Source organism: Phragmites australis, chromosome 2 (genome assembly GCF_958298935.1).
Source record: "Phragmites australis chromosome 2, lpPhrAust1.1, whole genome shotgun sequence".
NCBI lineage: Eukaryota > Viridiplantae > Streptophyta > Magnoliopsida > Poales > Poaceae > Phragmites > Phragmites australis.
The window spans coordinates 16,884,952-16,907,494 of record NC_084922.1 but is presented as its reverse complement, the minus strand read 5'-3'; the positions used below and the strand labels follow the sequence as shown (position 1 = coordinate 16,907,494).

At 41.3% G+C, this 22,543-nt stretch overlaps 1 protein-coding gene across 3 annotated transcripts; it reads left to right on the top strand.

The window, feature by feature from the left end:
- Positions 1-8,007: 8,007 nt before the first annotated feature.
- Positions 8,008-22,355, top strand: LOC133901377 (protein HASTY 1-like). 3 transcript variants are annotated; one of them, XM_062342750.1, is made up of 23 exons: positions 8,008-8,311; positions 8,770-8,871; positions 10,582-10,725; positions 10,845-10,925; positions 11,019-11,088; positions 11,221-11,291; positions 11,412-11,575; positions 11,660-11,731; positions 11,832-12,069; positions 12,648-12,710; positions 12,794-13,069; positions 13,758-13,871; positions 13,995-14,121; positions 14,199-14,368; positions 14,652-14,750; positions 15,981-16,084; positions 16,179-16,476; positions 16,654-16,886; positions 17,891-18,391; positions 19,415-19,521; positions 19,645-19,709; positions 21,274-21,457; positions 21,962-22,355. In XM_062342750.1, exons 1-23 carry the CDS (start codon positions 8,204-8,206, stop codon positions 22,045-22,047), a joined length of 3,477 nt encoding a protein of 1,158 aa, XP_062198734.1. In that variant the 5' UTR covers positions 8,008-8,203; the 3' UTR covers positions 22,048-22,355. The 3 variants fall into 3 exon arrangements, with proteins under 3 accessions (XP_062198734.1, XP_062198730.1, XP_062198742.1); XM_062342746.1 differs by having other exon boundaries at positions 19,415-19,709; XM_062342758.1 differs by lacking the exon at positions 21,962-22,355 and having other exon boundaries at positions 19,415-19,561; positions 21,274-21,413.
- The last annotated feature ends 188 nt before the right edge of the window (positions 22,356-22,543 follow it).

Genomic DNA, 22,543 nt, shown 5'->3' with positions numbered 1-22,543 from the left:
CCGAACAACCAAGTGCTCGGGAGAGAGTGCTCGGGGCTGCACGTGGCAGTCCCCGAGGACTCGGTTCCCCGAAGGGTCTAAAGGAGTGCTCGGGAGAGAGTGCTCGGGGCTGCACGTGGCGGCCCCCGAGGACTCGGTTCCCCGAGAGGTCCTATAGAAGTGCTCAGGAGAGAGTGCTCGGGGCTGCACGTGGCAGCCCCCGAGCACTCGGTTCCCCGAAGGGTCCTACAGGAGTTCTCGGGAGAGAGTGCTCGGGGCTGCACGTGGCAGCCCCCGTGCACTCGGTTCCCCGAAGGTTCGCGCAAGATCGCTTGACGCCCCGACGACCCGAAGGAACCCGTCGGCGGGGTGTCAGCCAGTCAAAGGTCCAATGTCACATGTAATGGGCACGCGCGGCCTGACATCCTGACATCCTGACATTTTTAGCTGCCCATGCCATGGTGTCAGTCCCTGCCATGCTTTGGCAGGGGGGCGTGGGTCCATTAATTGCACGGGTCCCGTCTCGTATCATCCGGGGTACCTCGGGATAACGTTGCCAGGATCAAAGCGTTCCGCCTGCCACCCTGCCCTGACAGAAGAACAAGACAGGGTGGGCGCATCGGGCGCCTCTGTGGCCGCCCGGTGGGCCCTCTCAACGGCGCCGGAGGACGTCCACAGTGGCGGGTGGTCGGATGCGCGCCGCATTTTTCCACCGCCCCTGTTACTTCGCCGAGACGGAATGATGACGCCTTTCTCCGTGGCGCCTTGGCACTCGCGCCCCCTCTTTCCCATTTGGGGTAAGCCGAGGTCGGCGTGTGTATAAAAGGAAAGGATGGAGAACACATGAAAGCAGCGAAGCCAAGAAACAACTAAGCCAGACAAGACGAGATCAAGAGAATAGACCACAAGAGACGAAGAACATCACAAGCAAGCTCGAGCAGAGCTAGAGCACGGGAGCCTCAAGCTCTCTGTAGACAATACACCCTTGTAACCAGACACATCCTTGAAGAATTCCCTTCAAGGAAAGATATTGCACTCACACAGGAGTAGGGTATTACGCCCCCGTGCGGCCCGAACCTGTCTAAACCCCGGTGCATTTATCTCTTTCTTTTTTGCACTAGGTCGATCATCCCCCACCACCGGCCGTTGCATTTCCTTCCGTTTCCATTTATTTCCCCGACAAGCTCGTTCAGGATCATCCCCCCGGCCGAATCTTTAAAAAAGGGGTCTCTCGGGATCCCTGCGACAGGAGTTCCTCCTCCAACAGCGGCGGTCGAGCGTGAGGTGAGCGTGAGGATCTCGGATGCGTTCCCCCTGATGATGGCGAGGCGGAGCGTGAGAAGCTCGAGGCAGGCCTCCATCCGGAACTAGAGGCGGTGGCAGCGATGGAGTCGAGCACCCAGGGTCGGCTAGCAGAGGATGTGGCACGCATGGAGGGAAGCCAGTCCTCAGAGAGCGTGCCTACGTTGACGTACACCGTGCCACAGCATGGGTTGAAGTAGGGCACCTCACGAAGGGAGTGGACCTGTCGAGATCAGTTTAAAGAATAAACAAATATTATCTATGTGCTAAGTCTAGAAATCAATCTCAACACATAATAATTTTATTGATGATAATTATTATAATATCCATATCTTAATCAAATAAATCGTCTTACAAAAGTGACATTCGACGGCCAAGATGCAAATAGAACTCTATGACGAAGCTACGTATGCTCTAATCTTTCACGACATCTCCACAGGCATAATCGATGTAGAATGCACCTTAGAACGATCCATCATCGGCGAACTCTTCGATACCTTCTCCAACTAAGTGTTTGGTAATATCAAGAGTGAGCACTTGTTATACTTAGCAACCTGTGAAGAAATAATATGCATATAAAGGCTTGACAATGATATGGCAACATGTCTCTTTTGCATAAACAACATTTAAGTAAAAGCATTTGAAAAGCAGAAGTAATTAAGTAAGCAACTGTAAATTAAACACCTCAAGATTTCAACTATCTTGATTTAACTAAATCTTCAACATCTCAACCAAGGTTCTCACCACCAAGACTAAACAATTAAACCACCATAATCATAGTTCCCACCACTATGATTGACAATACAACAATTATGGTACAGTTGACCATAACAACCAAACCAGTTTTATACTCTGCAGATATCGTACACTTTACCCACAAGATGTTTCATCATGTTATACCAATCATCCGTTGGCCGACGAAAAACTCCTACACACTTTCGATATGTGCACTAGGAATCCACTGAAAAGCCTTTACAATACCCCTCTTAGCACGTGCATGCCCACTAAGGTTTCACCGCCATGTGAATACACCTCAACTACGGAAGCCCTCTCTTACGTCAATGGAACATCCTAGAATTAAACTTTTTCGTTTCACACAACAGATGATCTACACAATGCTAAGAGCATATAAATTAATTGGCTAGGTAAGTCACATACCAGGCTTATGATTGCACTATTTACATAGAAAGATCACCTCATGAATCAATCCTTAGATCTGAGCAAGACTACCACACCCCAACTATACATCTTATACCGGTCTTATCATACCACATACTCAAATTCCTATACCATGTTTCTATAAAAATTATGCCAACATCTTTTATCATTGTTGCATAGAACCATTATCAAGTTTTGTAGAGCAATTATCATGATAACCATCCCAAAGCAAAGCTAAGCATCATCTACCCTTCCATAACTCAGACCAAACCGTGGCTACAAGGATGACTAGGGAAATTAGTGTAAAGCCGAACTTGGCATTCCCGATAAATTATTAGCATGTATGTTTGTAAAATACAATATTTGTAAAATTAGGATAAATATGTTCAAGAATATAACTTACATTCACTGTTCTTAGTTGGGTCTTCAAAGTATAGATGTTGCAGTCCTTCTAGCTCCTCCAGAATGTTAGCGTCTACTCGCTAATATGCATGAAAAGGCAACACATAAACACCAAGATCCAAAAAGAATAAAATATCATATAACAAACATCATCACATGTAAGATCACACTTATCCAGACAATCTGACGAAAGAAGGGGTCAAAACAGAGCTACAATTAACAAGTTATGACTTTCTAAAGATTAAAATAGGTCCAAAAAGATTATCTACCTATGAAATTATGTTGCTAAGAATTTTTTTTGAGTCATCTATGATTTTCTAAGATTTTTTATGGAATTTTCTAGCATTTATTTGAATTATAAAATTATTAAAAAAATTAAATGCAACACGTTGGCAAAATCGCTGACACGGCATGCTGACTCGGCACTAACATGGCACAGACGACATCACATGGCATTAACAGCAACCGTTATGTTCATTAAATTTGGACCATCCATCTCAGACCTAACGACTCAAATCCAACCGGCGAACTGGTACGCATCCATCTAATCACAAACACTTAGGTCAGATCAGATGACTCCCTTTCGTCTCCTTCGTTTCTGATGCTGAGGATGGCGATGTAGAAAGATTCAGCTACGTCACAACACCGTTGAGCGGCCAAAAGCTCATCGCCGTGCTCTAAACACTCCGATGAGCAACGAAACAGGACTACATGCTCTTGACGAACTCGACTGGGCTATGGCTTGACGTTGGCGATGCGCGAGTGAGTCCAGCTATGATGAGCATCGACTTGAAGCCTCGGTTCTCACCAGAGATGGGGCTAGGGTTCTGCTAAAGGCTTGACGAGCTGGGCAAAATTTGTGCAATGCTCTGGAGAAGCTAGGGGTCATATATTTATACACGGTTGGTCCTGTTATCTACTAATCGACTCGGATTTGAAAAGGGGTGATAGCGGCGGTCCAAACTCCAATATGATGATTCAAATGAGCTTGACTTCCTATCTCTTGGGCAAAAGCTCGTGTATGGTCCTTGGATTCTTTCCTCTCTTGATTCACAGCTTATCTCTAGCTTAATTGCACGAATTTGATTGAGGTTCCTATGCGGCGACGGACATGTTCTTGCGTTCATCTCATAGTTGGCTCAGTCTCTGGAATATCAGGCACGTGCTTCAGCTTCTAGAGGCCACGATGAATCCATTTGGCGCTTGTGGTTCCATCTCGTGCTCAGACACTATGGTCTCCACAGGAGCGGCGGCTAGTTGTCCCTCCTGTTGCCAGATTGGAAACGGGAGGGAGGGAGGTTGGCTCGGGGGCCTGGCTGATCAAAGAGAGGAGAGAGGAGGAGGGCGGGTGGCTCTGCTGGTCAAGCAACTGTCACACCTAGTTTTAACGGCCAAAACCAGATACTGCTTATGTGTGCCCAGGATGTTCAACACACATAAGGACGTCACAGGTGAAGTAAAAAAGCAATACTTTTATAGAATAAACGTTAAACTCTTACAGCAATTGACATATATTATCTTCTATGAAGATATCTGCAACAGAACAGAAATACTGGTGCCCAACAACACCGCAGGCAACCATGCATGCCTATCCACCGAGCGCCATTTCCCAATGCCTCTCACTCCCTCTGCTCACTCCCTCCCTCTCATCTCTCCCTCACGGTCGACCTAGAGAGCAGCACGCCAAGCTACCACCCGCTGAATCCTGACGCGCCGCTGTCGAATCTGCGAGTCCTGAGCTGCGAGGAGCAAGAGGGAGAGAGCAGAGAGACTCACCAATGTTTCCCCCACGAACCCCGCTGATTCCGCACCAGATTCGAGCCTGCGACATCTTCTTCCCGAGTGCCAACCAATCTTTCTGCTCCTCACCATAGCGTTGTCTGTCTGCTGCTTCTCTCTCAGGTCCATGAATACGGTGTGCACCGAGCATCCTTACTACACCATCCGCGCACAATGGTTTTGCCCGCCCTGACGCCGGTGCGCATCTTCGCAGGCACCAAGTGCCATCACACCGTGGCCGCCATCGCCGACCATCTTTTAGTCAAGCCAGATAGTCGTTTCCTACTCAATTGTGTTCCCCGTGGTAGTGTGCACGCCGACAGGAGGCCTACCGCGGTCAAAGATTTTGACCAGGCCCATGGTCCCCGGCCCGCCCGCGCACCATGCCGCTCCTCCAAACCGCTCAGCTAGCAGGTGACGGTTGTGCGCCGCCGGCCAACGCGCCGCCGGCCAACGCGCCGCCGCTAAGCCGACCTGGTTGGCCTCCTTCCTCTCCGACGTCGTGTCCCCTATCTGCTCTCCCTTTTGCTGTCATGGACTCCCGCGCTGGTCGAGACCATGCCGTGCCATCGTCTCGCGCCATGCGCGCAGCCCCGTCGTGACACCACGCGCCATCCCTTCGCGCCGAGGAGTGGTGAGGTGGAGTCCCGTAGGTGACGAGAGAGAGGGATGATGTGGTAGGCACGTGGCAAAAAATCAGGTGACGTGGTAGCCACATCATCAAAACTGATGTTATAAACCACTTCAGAGGGTTATGTAGTCCGATATTTGAAGTTTGGGGGAGTAAAATAAACAGTTTAATAGTTTAAGGGGTTATCCGGATACCAGACATAATTCAGAGGAGTAATTTAGACTTTTTCCAAAGATTATGTAGCAACATCAATTGTAGAAATGCCCGTCAATCAGTTGTCATCACCTCGTCTTGCCTACAGAACTAACATTCAAGCAACAAAAGAAAAGCACAATGCCATTTGGTAAAATGATCATACCTTTTTTTACAAAATGTCGGAATTTCCAACTCACGAAAGTTTCCAAGTTTCATGTTAGCCAGCTCGATAATCTAAATCTAAATCCAACAAAAGAGGCACTGAATTAACAATTTTATCATGAAAGATGCTACCTAACAGATTTGATCTACTAGCATTCAACCCTCTTAATAGTATAACAAATCTAGAATTGGATTGTAGTGACCTAGTGCCCATCAAACACTTAGACTGGTAAAATTCTATGAAAACATCTTTGACATTCATTTAGTTAGTTCTATGCATTTCAGGGTCATCACATTGATATTTGACCTTAATTCCTGTTCTTCTATATGTTGACTGGATGACTATCTTATGTTTTTACAAGTTTGAGTCCTTGATTTGTTCATCGACACCACTTTTCAAGTCCATTGTCTTACTTCACATTAATCAAGACACTGCTTCTTGATAAACTTTGAGGACCTTTATTTTCATTCTCACTGAATGAAATCATTACAACAAAGGTTTCTAGTGACTGTGTGCTTATGTTCCACCATTTGGTTGCATTTTGCTTCGGCCTAGGTTGCATCTTTATCATATGTTTTGAGTTAGTTGTAAAGCAGAGCATGCTGTATGGTGGTGAAAATAATTTGATACAAAAGCTAGAAAAATACTTGTACATGTTACAATTTTTCTATTCGAACTTCGGAATGGAGTGTCTGCTGAGTGACTTAACTAGTAGAAATTCCTGGTAATCAAATTTACTTGGTTTTAGTTTATATGGTATCAAAAACATATTTGGTGCTAACGTTTTGTCTTAAGATCACTTAAAGGCTCCCACGGACAAATGTCTAACATCTATTAGGTTACTCGTAATGCTAATTTTTTTATATTAATTAGATATCCATCTAAGCAAAAAAGATGATGTTGTAAGTAATTTAAAGATGATAGAGAAAGAGCTTATTTCTTATGGAAGAAATTAGCTCTTTGAGCAATCCTAGGTGATTGTGAGATAATAAATTACTTTAGAACATATTAATAAACTAGCAAGACACATACATACATTGAAAGCTTATTTCTTAACATCAATTTCTTATTCTCTCTTCTCTTAGATATCATAAAAAACAAAGCATTAGGAGTGACCTTAGTACCTTTAGGTTGACGCCACATAGTTCGTTGAAATTATCGTCTTGTTTTCTTTCACTTTTCTACTTATTTTGGATTAATTAGATTTATGCCATTATAATTTTGTTGATTTTAAAATATGCTATTACTATTCATGTATTTGGAACATGCCACTACACTTTTGTTAGAATTGTATCCATGCCATTATGAACAATTTTTGACCAAATTACCCCTCTCTTCTTCCTCCTCCCCTTCTTCCCTTTTCCTTCTCCCTTTCTTTCGGTTCATCTCGCCGGATCCCATGCCAAATCCGCCACCGTAGAGCCAAATCCATCGCGGCCCTTGAGCCTACAAACTTCATGACGACCTCCTCCACGGCTCCCCGTGCTTCCCCTCCACTTCCTCACCGATCAAGCTTGGACGCGAGCTTTTCTTCATCGAGGCCGACCACCACATCACACTCAAGCTCCCATGCTCCTCCCTTGACCATGCATGGTCGTCGGTGCTCCTGGGTGCTTGGTCTGGGCAGATCTACATTTGGCTCATCAGATTTAGGGCGGTGACAGCCATAGGAGGGGGTGAAAAGGATAGATGAAAGGAAGAAGACAAAGGTAGAGTTGAAGATGAGGGCAATTTTGTCAAATACATGCAAAATATGTATGCTAATGGCACTATTTCAATTACAAACAACGAGCAGTGGCATATTTCCAAACACGCGAATAGTAATGGCATAATTCAAAATTGGCAAAATATAATGATATGAATCTAATTAACTCTTTTTAATTGTAAATGTGTTGTATTGTAAGTAGTGCTTAGTACATCATGCAAACTATACAACCAATTTATATACGTTTCTAAGATAGCAAGAGATGAAAAAACTGAAACTAATAAAAGACATAGAAAGACAAAAAAAAAACATCAATAAATAAACATCCGCATATCTATTTCTTTTTTTTTCTTTCTCTTTCTTTTCTTGCCGTGCTCCCTACCCTCCTAGACTCCTCTGTCCCCTCGCCTCAGCCATAACACTTTTCTCTACTCCTCTCTTCTCTTTTGAGATAATTGATTTTTTACTATTGACTCCTCCCTCCCTTTGCCTCAGCCATAACACTTTCCTCTACTCCTCTTTTCTCTTTTGAGATATTTGATTTTTTTACTTACTTATCATCCGATAGAATGATAAATTTACCACTAAACTTATTATCATATATTTAAGAAAATTTATTTATTATTATTAACGAGAAATTATAACATGATAGAATGACAAAAATTAAATATTTCTGATCTCCGTGACTCCGTCCGCCTCTCCGCCTTAAACCCACGCAATCCAGCCAGCCGAGCCCATCTCCGTGACTCCGTCCCCGGCGACGCCCAGACCCCTCGACTGCGCCATCGCACGCCAATGCCCCACCCTCAAACCCTAGCACTAGCATCACCATCCTCCTGGTCCTAGCCCTCCTTCCGTGTTCCAGAACCTTCCGGAAGGGCGCCTGGAGATGGCGGCCGACCCAGCCGCTGCGGCGGCGGCGGCCGCGATCTCCGCTGTGATGGACTGGCGCTCCTCCCCCGACGCCCGCGCCTCCGCCTTCGCCTACCTCGAATCGGTCCGTGCTCCCCCGTCACCCTCCTGATCCCCCTCGCACTCCCCCGTGTCTGCTTTTGGCTTGCTCTCGTGTCTGGTGAGGCGTCGAGCGCTGCGTGGGCTGCTTTGCTGTCGCTTCGCGGTGCGTCCGTCGTTACTGGAGTTTGCCATTTTACAGGTTGTACAGTTTGATAGCAAATGTTGGTGCGGTTTGTGCGACTAGTGCTCATTTTGTTCTACTTGTTTATTTGCGTGTGTATCGAGTCCCGGGATTCAGAATTTGGTCTGATCGGCCCCACGATTGCTGCTCTGCCTTTGCATTAGTGTCTAATGGCTAATGTTCCAACCAAATAAATTCATTCCGGTTACTATGTGTATGCGCATTCCTGAAGCAAATCCCGTGATGGCCCGCTGCTGCAAAATGTAATGCTGACTGCAGTCTGGCAACCATGATTTGCTGACAAGGCTCGCTCACTGCAGGTTAAGAGTGGAGACGTCCGAGCATTGGCGAGTGTATCATTTCTCTTGGTCCGGAAGGACCAAACATTGGAGATCCGCTTGCACGGGTTCAAAATGTTGCAGGTGAAGCTTGCATCCTATCTTTGCCTTGCGATTTTATCGATTGGTGTCATTCTGATTGTTTAGCAAGTAGAATCTTATTTGTAGACTCTATACTTGTGGTTCTTTGCTTTGATATAAGATCGTGTTCACTTATTTCCCTTGAGGACCACCATATATGCATAAAGCTATATGAACAATAATAAATTTGTGGAGAGATTGTTTTGCTTCTAGTAAATCATGTACTCTTCGCATGCAGTTTTCCTTAATGGAATCAATTGCATGCCCATCAAAGAAGTTAGAAATTGCTTATATGCCGTATTGAAACCAGGCATTGTAAATCTACCGTGGCAGAACATGAAAACTTATTTAGAATGCTGCTCTTCCTGTATCTAAAGAAGTCATGTTTTATTCTTGCTGGTGAGATGTAAGGAGTGTTGTGAGATTATTTCTCTACCCTTATTAAACTTGCCTAGTTCCGTTCCTTTTGTTTCATTCAAGTGCTTAATTGAGTTGGTGTTAGAGGAACAGAGTGTGGTCCTGTGGTTTTGATTTGGTCTGGCTTCTGAGTGTTGTAAGGAGTTATCTTGTATAAGGTGAGAAGGACAAATCAGGAAGGTGCAAGGACAATTCTTCTCGAATTTGTATAATGTTGTAGGTATAGCGAGTTTGGCCTAAAATGCCCTTCTTTTATATGCAGCTGAAAACTACAAGTGCTTATTTGGGGTTGCTTTTATTAGCTTTTGGTGTTTTCAAATGGCATATTTTATTAACTTCCAACATTTCCCAATGGTTTACTTCATTAGCTTTCAATGTTTTTGCAATGGCGTATTGCGGATACCTGGTTTTACTATTGCATTACTTATTTGGCAACTGCAACTTTTACTTAGCTCACCAGTCATTATCTCTGTTATGGTTGAATCGCAGAGGTAAACTCCGCAACCTATGGTTATCATGGTCATGATGAACTGATTACTATGATGATTATGGTCATGTTGCATTGATTGTTGCAGTTTTTTAGAAAAAAAATATTTTTTTCTTTACCAGTAGCTATCGTTGTATTGTACTCCTTCTGTAGATTATTGTTGAGCGCCTTTGTGTTTAGCGCAAGAACTAAGAACACCATGCCTAGATCACTCATGGTAAATGCAATGGACTTTTATTCATTTTTACCGTACTCACTCTAGATCACCACGCCTCCCCCCTCTCTGTCACTCAGAATACAACTTGTCACGGATGGAGTTGACTCCCTGGGATTTGGGTCAACCTAATTAACTGGCTTGAAATAGGAAACATGCACCTATTTTTTCCTCATTCACTGCATGCACCTAACAAATCAACAAGCTGATGAAAAAAATTACACCCAACAAAAATCATCACAGGGAGTATGTTTAGTATGATCCTCAGTGGTGGAGCGTAAGGGAAAAATAAGAGGACCAACTGGACCAAGCCATTCTAGAATTATGAAGTGCTAACTTCAAAGAAGCTTATATGCATTTGGATAAACAATGGAATGATATCTGACCAACTGTTTAGATAAAGTTCTCTAATAAAAGGAACCAAAAATACAAGCGAACCATAGAAACTAACACGAACTAAAGGCCCACCTGGCCTTGTAAACATGTGGCTTGCTAGTATTTACATATAAAGGGTTCGCAACAAACTGAGGCCCTTTTTTACCTCAATTACCCTCCTCCTTGGATCAACTGATTATTCTCTTGTTGATCTTTACAGCACTTGGTGAGATTGAGGTGGGAGGAACTCGCTGCTGCAGAGCGGAATGAATTTGCTAATTTGACTATTAATTTGATATCAGAGGTTGTTGGACCCCACGAGGAGTGGGCTTTGAAGAGTCAAACAGCTGCTTTAGTTGCAGAGGTTTGCTACCTTACCTTTTTTCCTTTTTCCTTTTACTTTGTTGAAATCCACTAGCTGCAGAGTATGAAAACAACTTGTACTTTAAATACTATTTCTTAGCAAATATCTTATCTTTGTAGGTAGTTCGAAGGGAGGGAGTTCCACTATGGAATACTTTACTCCCATCTATTGTTTCTCTGTCTAATCGTGGTCCTATCGAGGTATGTTTCCCAGCAGCTTTGCCGCATTAGATCTGTTCTTCTACCATCTAATAAGTTGAATTGGTTTTGGAATCCTTTTGTGTTAACTGTTAGGCTGAGTTAGTTGCCATGATTCTAAGGTGGCTTCCAGAGGATATCACTGTCCATAATGAAGATTTAGAGGGTAAGTTCTTTTGTTCTTTTTATTTCTCTGTCCAGGACTTGAATGAAACTTCTATCGTTTCAACTTTAAGCCATCAAATGAGAAAAACACAACCTTTTTCTCTTCTGTTAAAATATTTGTTATATCCAATAGGTGATAGACGGAGATCGCTGTTACGTGGCCTTACTGACTCACTTCCACAAATTTTGCCGCTGTTATATTCTGTAAGTTTGTCTTTAGTCCTTCGCTGCATCCAAAGACGGCATTGGTTCTGTCGGTTACTCTTGGCTCACGATAGTGCACAGCATACTAACATAAGCATCATGTAATATCTCATTTTGTAGCTACTTGAGAAACATTTTGTTGCTGCTTTAAGTGAGCACGCGAAACATCAAATGGACTTGGCTAAACAACATGCAGGGACAGTGACAGCTGTTCTGAATGCTGTCAATGCATACGCTGAATGGGCTCCTGTGACAGACCTTGCCAGATTTGGTTTAATTCACGGGTAAGTTGACTCGATTTTCTGATATACCGAGTTTTGCTGGCATTCTTTCTCATTTGTCTCATTAGCAATATATAATTTTTGCAGATGTGGATCCTTGCTTTCTTACAGTGATTTTCAACTCCATGCTTGTGAGTTTTTTAAAGTAATATGCCAGAGGTACAGAGAGACTTACGTACTTCTTAACTAAAAGTTCATTCTACTGGTGCCTGTTCCTTTTCTAATATATTGTTGGCTTGTGCGATGTAACCTAGCTCAGAAAACGACCTGTGGATGTTGCAGTTGCTGAGTATGATGCCACAATGTGCAACATTTTCCAGGTGTTGATGAACACTTCACAACAATTTTTGACCAGATCTAAGATGCAGCCCAGTGCTATTGATGAAAGTGAATATGAGTTTGCAACGTGTGTTTGTGAGACAATGGTTGCTCTAGGATCTTCTAACATGCAATGCATACTAGCTGATGGAGCTACGACTTTCCACTTCCTACAACAAGTGAGCATTTCCAGATACACTTCTCATATTTTTGAAGAGTAAATAATTGCTTGTGCTGTTATGCAGCATCGCCCCTTATTTGTTTTAGGGCTAGCTGGCATCAGGGATTCAAAAGAGATATCTGTGGGGGTGCTGAAATTTCAGAAAAGAACTGCCCATTTTTTTTTTGTTTGAAAATGAGTTTCAAATTTAAAAAGTTTAGAATAAAGATGACCGACAATCCTGGGTTAAACAAGAAAGTACTACTGCTGTAGTTGTATGATCAGATGCTTCTCTATGTGGTGGTGTTAGGTTTGAATCCCATATGCGCCATCCAATTTGTTTTTCTGTTTTTTCTATTTCCATATTACGTGGAAAAGCAAAAGAGGTGGAGCAGATGTGGGATTCATACCGCCCTGCCATGCATGCATGTTTAAAATCTTGCAACCAGGACATCTGTGTTTGTGTGTCTAGTTGGATAGGTTCATCAAAATTCATGCAAATCTTAAATTCACTAACATGATGATTTCCACATGTTACCACTTACCAGTTAGTCCCTTACCTCTTACCATTCTTCGATTAATTTTGCTTCCTTGCAGATGCTGGAATATTACCAACATTACAGGGTTGTACTTCATTTCCACTCTTTATTATTTTGGCTGGTATACTCCTCTCTTTTTGCATAGTTGAAATGCATGCCATATCATTTTGTAGCTTAGAAGAACTTAACACAAACTTTGCCTAGGTGGTATTGAGAGAACCATCGAAAGCTAAGTCTGTTGCACGTGTTTCTGGTGATAACTCTGCTACTGGTAATTCTGCATCCACTGGTGACTGTTCAATGGAAAAGGAGAAGAAAGGGGTGTCAGTATTTGTTACTGATGAAATATACAGTACAATATTGGACATCTCGTTCAAAAAGATGCTCAAGAACAGTGCAAGTGCATCCTCCGGGTTGGTAGAACTATGGAGTGAAGAGCTTGAGGGGAAAAGTGATTTTAGCAACTACCGCACCAAATTGGTATGTCTTGTTTTCTCCTTATTTCGATAGACAGCCAAAGCCCTTAACCCTTGTTAATCACCAAAGAATATCTGTGGTTGCCCCTGTCCATTAATATATTTCGTTGGACCAAATTAGAGCTAAATTGCTCTGGTACTTATTTTGGTACGCTGACATGCTAAATGGACTTATCATGCGACGACTGCGGAATGTCAGTACAACTGCATCTTAACAAGTTCACTATAGTAACCTTGAACCTTTTGCATCTCCACTCTTTGATGGTCCTTTTTTTAATTGCGAGTTCATTCTTTGACGGTTTTGCTGAATATTTGCTTGAGGGATCGCAGTTAAGCAAACATATGAGTGTCACCAGTTATCTATATTCTATAGTACATTTAAGTCTTTCTGTTGGTGTCTATTTACCTTCATACATATAACATGCAATTGCCTACTGCCTTATCCTTTCTTGCAAGTTTTCAATTTGATCTTGTGATTTGTTATAGTGGTGAAATGTTCACCTTGCAGTCTTTTTAGGGTAAACATTTGGGATGATCCCAAATGTATATATAAATAAATAAATTATAGAAGGTAATTTGCAGTACCCTTTTAGGGCCAAATATAGAAATTATCAGACCTCTTTCTGTTTGCGACACAGTTAACTGTATCTTATGCTTTTGCTACTTAACAAGTATTTTTATGCTTCATGCAGTTGGATCTCATTAAAGTCATTGCTTCTCAAAGACCTGTTATAACTGCAGCAAGCGTTGTACAGAGAGTAAATGTTGTTTTTGGGGACACTAATCAAGCAACTAAATCCCCACAGGTTGGATTAGCTACATACAGTTACCACATCAACTTGATGATTTGGCTTTCCACTTTGGTTGAAGAAATATTACATTCTAATTCATGTGTTTACCTACCTTTGTGCATTAAATTTTGGTTTCAGGATCTTGATGCAATGGAAGGTGCTCAACTGGGGCTTGAAGCAGTTGTTAGTGCCATATTTGATGGCTCAGTTGATTATGGAAAGACTGATCACGAGACAAAATCCCAAATTCATAATATTTTTGAAGGTTTCACCCAACCTTACTTTATCTTAGCTTACTGTTGGATGTACAGTGTGCTGAGTTTCCTTCTGCTTGTCAACCAGGCTTACTTCAGCAGCTTCTTTCTTTAAAGTGGACAGAACCAAACCTTGCAGTTATTCACGGTCATTATTTGGATGCTTTGGGTCCTTTCCTGAGACATTATCCAGATGCAGTCGCCAGTGTTGTTAATAAGCTTTTTGAACTGTTGACATCTCTCCCCATTACATTTCAGGTACATTTACTTCCTTGCTGCAGTAAAATACTTTTCGTACTCTGATTGTATGAAGCAGTATGGCTGGAGATTGAAACCCTTCGTCCAATTCAATTCCACGAGTGATGTTGCAGAAATGAAATACGAACACTACTTTGAGCTCAACAAAATTTTCCATGCACAATCATGCCTTGCTGTTTATTTTATTTCTGATGTTCGCTATACTTGAATTATTTGGTTACCATGTTCATTATGCAAGTTTTGTGTTTACATTTCTCATTTCTGTCATTGGCTGTACCCACAGGACTCATCAAACAATTCCCGCCTTGCCAGATTGCAGATTTGCTCGTCATTTATTCGTATATCAAGAGCTGCTGATAAAGCACTTCTGCCTCACATGAAGGTCAGGCTTAGCTCGCAATCGATTGCCAAGTTGGCAGTTGTTATTTTGTTCTACATGGAGTTGCTTTATGACAGTCTGGTATTCTATGGCAGACCAGTTACAGTATATCTTCAAGTTTGTCAAGTGCAGTTGTGTTTTTTGACTTCCATTCCCTGTTCATCCTTCTATTCACAAAAGAAAAAGTGTGTTTTCATGATATAATAATTGTAAAATGATGAAAACTTAATGGTCTGAAAGGTGCTTTCATTGATGGGATTAGGCTCGATTTGGTATTATTGAGCTGTGTTGTGCTTCACTGTGAAGTTTATATTGGTAGTATGTGATTGCTGTGCTGTGCTTGCTGTGCTGTGCTGTGCTGCACAATGGCATATTTGCTGTTAGGGAAACTTTATTCTATTAAGATTTGATGTTATGGCTCTGAAAGGATGCTAAATAGATGCTTTGAAATGGTTAACATGTCCAAAAGTAGTAAAATAAAGTTTTGGATTATAAGCCACTGCAATACCAAACTAAGCCTAAATAAAGATTTTTGATTTTGTTCAGATTTTTATGTATGGTCTCGTTTTAACTCAACTGTATTGGTTTCAACTTTTGACGGTTTCTAACATAAAAGGTGGTATTTACCAGAGTTCAGATTCTGGTTTTGCCAAAAAAAGAAAAATGGGACCGTAGGCATTACTGATTACTGGCAGGTAACCAGGAAAGGCTGCGTAGAATGACCTGTACCTGGCCCATTTCATCCGGAACACGGTTCATTAATTTGAATTAAAGTATTTTTAGATGCTATTTGGCTGGGATTTGTTCTCTGGTACCCTTTGGAAAACCCTGCCGGGATTAGCCCTTGCCTTACTTTGTGACCATGTAAATAACTGTAAGTGCAAGCAGGTCTTGTTACATTGAAATATTTTAGTTGTATCTAATTTCCATTCCTTTTGGACTACAAAATATTTTGTAGAACTTAAGTTGCAAAGTTTATGAATAATAATTTATTGCTACAGTTCTACAGTACATGTAAACAAGTTAAGAGATGCATATATGATGCACTTAGGTGGTTACTGTTAGTGTTGCCAGCTTTCATTCTTGAGGTGAAAAGGATCTGAATAAACAAGAATGCAAGTGTGTTGTTTGAGTATCTTGTTCTAATTTATTTTGCATGTATCGCTTTTGTTTTGCTTTCACCATTGTTTCTGCTCTCTTTTGGTTGTTTAATATGCTTTTCCAATGATGCAGAACATTGCTGATACCATGGCTTACCTTCAAGGAGAGGGTCGCTTACTACGTGGTGAACATAATCACCTATGTGAAGCGTTTCTTGTGATGGCATCCTCTGCTGGGTATTTGGCCACTAAACTTTTTGCATTTATGCCTACGAGTATGGTATTGTTAGTGTTGCTTCTATCGTAATTTGTATCTTAATTGCCTTCATAGGATTCAACAGCAACAGGAAGTCCTGGCCTGGTTACTTGAACCTCTTAACAAAATGTGGACACAAGTGGAATGGCAAACTGCATACTTGTCTGACCCATCTGGTTTGACAAACATGTTTGGTGATAGCCAATTTATGTGGTCAATTTACCACACGGTTACATTATTTGAAAAGGCACTAAAGAGAAGCGGAACCAAAAAGTCTACAGCAACTCCACAAGCACCCACCGCAATGGCAGTACCTGGTAATCTGCATCCAATGTCTTCACATCTACCATGGATTCTGCCTCCTCTCTTAAAGGTATTTTTGTCACTTCTTGATTGTCAATTGAGATAATTATAAGAACATCAAGAATGGAGGTTCTATGATATTACGGAATCCTGCTATAATCTTTCTGTGGTACTCTATTTGTGCAGTGGCTAAGCTGATAACCCACCAGAGATTTAACTTGGCTTTTTTTTTTATTCTGATCTTCAGCTGCTGCGATGCATACATGCGCTTTGGGCTGAGCCGTTTGCTGTGTCTCAGACAGAGGAAATCAAAGCAGCAAAAAGCATGACTGTTGCAGAGCAGGCTAGCCTTCTAGGAGTGACAGGTAAACTCACCAAAGTCCAGGTTGCACCTGCTGATGGATTGCTGGATGCTCAAAGAGAGGGTGAGTCCAAGGAAAATAACATAAGAAACTGGCTACGTGGGATCCGTGACAGTGGGTAAGAATTGTAGCCATTTATTAGATTTTTTTTACTGTTCTCTGTTTCCTGGTTTTATCTCAAAAGGGCACTGGATATGCAGAAGTACTGAAGGGGCATGTTTTTTTGGGAGCTTACTGCCACTGGAGAATACCTGTGGAAAAAATGGAATTGAGCAATGCAAATTTTTGTTTCTATATTGTTGTCTAACAACATTAGCAGCAAAATGGCTAACCTACAGTTAGAATGGGATTTGGGTGTGTTTGGTTGGTAGCCTTGCTTAGATATTTACCTACTTTTGGCAAGCCCTTACATAGTTACTCGTGATCTAGCCTTTTTCAGCCAATCTGTGGGCAAAAACTTGGGCGGTAAAAATCTTAGTCAAATGTTTGCGAGCCAAATTACTGAGTCCTTTATCTCAGAGTTCACTCCCATTTATTAACTCTACTGCACCATCTCGGTTGAGAAATGCAACAAAAGGCTCCATACTAGCTTTGTTTAAGCCACGACGTAACTAAGATTAGTATGACTGATTGTTCAAACAATTGAGAAGCTGCTGAAACACAATTTGGTGGAGGTTAAGTAAGATAGGAGTTAAACCAAACACTGAAAGGTAACAAGTGAAGTTGATAAAATTTGGAAACAAAAAATCGCTTCTAAACCAAATGCTAGAGTACCAAGTTTACCAAATAATTTGTAGATGATGTGGCTATAATCCAAACAATGTCCTCTTACCTGGTTGTGCCATGGTTTTGGGCACCACCAAGTTTTGGTAGGGCCTTTTGTGGTTCAAACCAAACAAGCCCGTGTATTTCCCATATTAGGTCATGTAATGTCTGGTTTTTGAACACTTGGTTGGTTCGAACTATCCTTATAATCCTTGCACATGTAATAATAAATTAATACTTGATCGACACTTTGAGTGACAAGAAAAAAAAATCTTGCAGTTTGCAAAAGGTAAGAAACCAATGATCATGTTTGCTGTAATCTTTATTTGACCCATGTGAAAAATTATCATACTGCAGGTACAATGTTTTGGGATTAGCAGCTACTCTTGGGGAAGCATTCTATGGATGCATAGAGGGTTCCTCTGCCACCCTTGCTCTTATGGAGAATGTGCAAGTTATGGAGTTTCGGCATTTGCGCCAACTTATCCACCTTGTTATTATTCCGTTTGTTAAATATTGCCCTGCTGAACTATGGCAAGTGTGGCTACTGAACCTTTTGCAGCCATTATTTGTCCACTGTCAGCAAGCTCTTCATTATTCTTGGTCCGGTCTTCTTCATGAGGGCCGGGCTAAGGTTCCAGACAGCATTGGTAATCTTTCTGGGTCTGAACTGAAGGTAGAGGTAATGGAAGAGAAGCTGCTACGTGACTTGACTCGCGAAGTATGTTCTGTGCTTTGGGCTTTAGCATCACCTAGCTTAAATAGTGGACTTCCGTCCTTGGAACAACTTGGACCTTCCAACCGGATGGATTCTTCTCTCAAGAATCTGGAGTCCTTTGCTTCAAGTTCTCTCATTGGGTAATACAAAATTTCTAGCCTCTTGTGCGATTTATCTCATACACCTCTGTTCTTTTTTATTCGATGTTACTGACCTTTACATTCGCTGAGATGTACTTTTGACCATTCCTTTTTATAACCTTGTATTACAAAAATTTACTACCTCTGTTCTAATATGTTTGACGTGTTATCTCTTTGCACAAGAATTGATGCCTGATATAAATTGACAGATCTGCCTCCATTTAATTATCTTGCTTCCGTACTTTGTTGTATCTCCATCTCATAGCTGTAACTCAAAAACAAAGTGCCCATTAAATGGAAGCTTGGTTTTTTTTTTCCTCGACCACGAGGAGAGACTCCCCCTAGGCATTTTTTAAATTTAAGGTAGGGGAGCACCGAACCTTGGCTGACCAGGAAACTCACCGAAACCGGTTTGTTAGGGAGGTACCCACAAACCGGTACGGCCTGGATTCGAGCTCGGGTGGCCGTCCTCTCTACTGGAGGCACTAACCAACTGAGCTACTGCCCAGTTCGCAAGCTTGGGTAGTTTGGGAAGAAACATGCACAATATGGCTTTTGTCCTTGGAGTCCTAAAACAAACATATTTCTTTTTCGTGGCTAAAACGCCAAGCTTATTACAATGGAGGGAGTATAATATTGTAATATTGTAAAAATACTTTTAAGGAAATCTAGTTGCTATAGTTTCATTTGTCAAATTTTGATAATTTTAACCATAGTGGTGGTTACATTAGAAAGTTTGACCTCAAGACGTCTAAATCATCATATAAGCGAACCGAGCAATAGCTCGGTTGGTAGAGCCTCCAATTGAGAAGCCGCCCACCCGGTTTCGAACCTGGGTGTTCGCAGGTCGTGTGAGTACCTCCCTAAAGGGTTCGGCACTCCCCTCTCTTAAGACAAAGCCAGGGGGACGTTTTCTCCCTGTGGCCTAGTTTTTTTTTAAATCATCATATAAAAAAGAATGAAGTATTTCTTTAATGTCATTGAATAGCACCTCAATAAAGACAAATTATTTTTCCTTTGCAGATTTCTTATGGTTCATATTGGCACTGCCCTTCCTGCATTGAGGATATCAGTTGAAGTGTTCACTTGGACAGATAGTGACGCAGTGACAAAAGTCATCTCCTTTTGTGGTGCGCTGATTCATCTCGCTGTTGCTACAAACCAGGCTGAGTTGAGACAGTTTGTTGCAAAGGATCTATTTTCTTCTATAATACATGGTTTATCTGTTGAGTCCAATTCAATCATGAGTGCAGATCTTGTTGGACTTTGTCGTGAGATATATGTCTACCTGTCTAATAGAGATCCTGCACCTAGGCTGGTAATCTTTTGAGTTACACAATTGAGTCAATTTAATACTCTGAGAGATGCGCTTTAAATATCTTGGTAATAGATAACTAGCTCTAACTTGCCAATAGTTATGCTACACCTTTTATGCCTCGAAAGTTATGTGCTATACAGAAATATGTCCATAACAATTTTGATCGCTAGTTAATTGCTTCTAGTTTAAGTAACTATGCCACATGTAGGTTCAGTCATTTGTATGAACATGGATATGTTCAATGATGTGTGCCATGTTAACTTTCTTTTCTGGACTTGTAATATTGACTATAACAGTTTCTTTTTGCATTGTATGGGATACTGATATGTTCAAGGTTATGTACTGTTTTAGATATTCACCTCATTGCCTAAATAACGAAGTACTATTTCTTACTTGTGCATTTTCTTATCATGGAATATCAGTAATCCATGTGGTTGAACCATGACTTAGGTTATCAGTCTCTTTGTAGTATTATTACTATTACTATTACTATATTTACCATTAGTATACACCTTTTTTTTACTTTTCTCGTTCTTTTTACTGGTGGAATCTTGTTAAGTTTTATCTCTAGCTTACCCTAACTTGCTTGGGACTAAAATGCTTTGTACCATGTTACCAAATGAATGCTGATTACTTTCTTGAGAACTTAGAATCACACTAAATATTCTTCTGTAGCACCAGTGGCACTGTAGCAACCGCGTTGCTGTATCGCCTTGCTCACTGTAACACCAGGTTAGGGATTGGATTAGATTAGTTAGAGATAAGATCTATTAGTTAGTCTTAGAGATAAGATTTGTTAGTTTAGACTGTTAGGGCTAGCTCTTATATAAAGGAGGGTGCAGCACCCGTTGGAATCAATCAAGAAGAATAGATCTAGTTCCGAGTCTCCTTCTTTAGTCTCCCCTAATATATTGTCTCCTCAATCTATGATCTAATCCCTCCCCTAGCAGCCGCCGCTACCCGGCTATCCTCTCGGTGGATGTTTACCCTAACAGTCGAACTTAAGAATTGTTGTCATTTGTTGCTCCAAATCCCAATCTTACACACACAAGCAAATTTGACATTAGGGTATGGTTCATGGCCACAATATTTGTAGCACATGTTGCAATTACTCTCTTTAGCCCTGTGAGTGGCCCATTTTTTGTGTACGCATTAATATCTCCTTCGCTTTAGATGCTATCATAATCTTCGTCGTTGTAGTGTCATCATCATCATTATCGTCACCAGTTTAACTTTTATTAGTTTATGTTATTTTACAATAATTGATATTAGTTTGTATTTTACAAGTTGACTATGCAAGTTTAAGGACTCGGAGTATATTGCAAGAGAAAGTGTTTTGGCATGTTTTGCCTCTGCATCACATGATATACCACACTGTTGATTCAATGAATCGACTGATAAGGGCATTACTCACTTATTGTTTTGCGATAGTTTTCTCAATCATAATGTAGTTTTGTGAAATTTACTCATTGCTATTTTTAGTAGGGCTTCAATCTTGGGAAGACTTCTTTTACCTGGTCAGTTATGTGCATTAGGACTAAATAGAAATTACTTTGTTTTGTAGGTTCTTCTGTCCCTCCCACACATCAAGAAGGAAGATTTGCTAGCCTTTGATGACTCCTTGAGTAAAACTGCTAGTCCAAAAGAACAAAAGCAACATATGCGTAGCTTACTTCTGCTGGCTACAGGGAACAAACTAAGAGCTCTTGCTGCTCAGAAGACAACTAATGTGATTACCAATGTTACAAGTGAGCAAACTGACTTGCATTTTTTCCTTTATTTTCTTCATGCAATTTACCATCGCATTCCACCAGCATGCAAATTGTAACTGCATCTACGTGCATTCTTCCGTGCTCTAGATTTATTTCCTGTAACCCCTATGGATTTATATTTGCTGTTCGCCATGTAAGATGGTTATTGCCGTGTCAAATTCAAATCCATTCCCTTCTACCTGTTGGTTTGGACATTGAGACAGTCTTCCATACGGAACTTATCTTTGACGTATCTTGCCTTTATGTGTAATGTAGTCAAAGTCTTAAAGGTCATTCTATGATATGTAAAACAGGATGGAGGTAGTATAAAAACTTGGAGGTTTTGTTTGTGCTTCTTATAATTTATGACTAGTTTGTTTATTTGTTCCATATAGATTGAGAACTCGCATAGCAATGTAATATTATCAAATAATCAGGCTGATTTGGAATTTCCAAATATTCTGCCATGCATTAACACACATTGCTTTCTTTCATTTCCAGCTCGAAATAGGAGCTCTACCACGCACCATGGATCAAATGCCGAAGAAGATGACCATATTGGATTGGCCGCATTATCACCAACGTGACCTGTCAAAATTTGTGGGTTGTAAAAAAGGATAATACAACATTACAGAATGGATCCTAATGTGGTAACTATTTGTGGATGTCAGATACTTGCAGCATCATTATGTGAGGATGAATGCATGCTTAGTTATACGGCTATACTCAGCTGTCATGAGCAACTGACCGATTCTTTGGTTTAGACGGTTTGCTTTTTAAATTGTATGTAACCTTGCGTCCGTGTGTGGTTTTGAGGGTGATAGTGAAAATGGTGTTTGTAATTACTAATGTAGTTAAAATCACCATATTAATAATAGACTAAATCCTTGTTGAATTTGTACCTGTGATACCTGCAGGCTGAGGTGCTCAGTTCTTAGGCAAGGTGATATACCGAACGGTAATGCACCCCCATCCACCGAAAATTTGTACTACGGTTGTAATTTTCCCGTTTTGTACTCTTTATATTCCTTTTGTTTTGGCCAATATACGCTTATGTAGCTGCATCCGCATATGCAGTTGCAA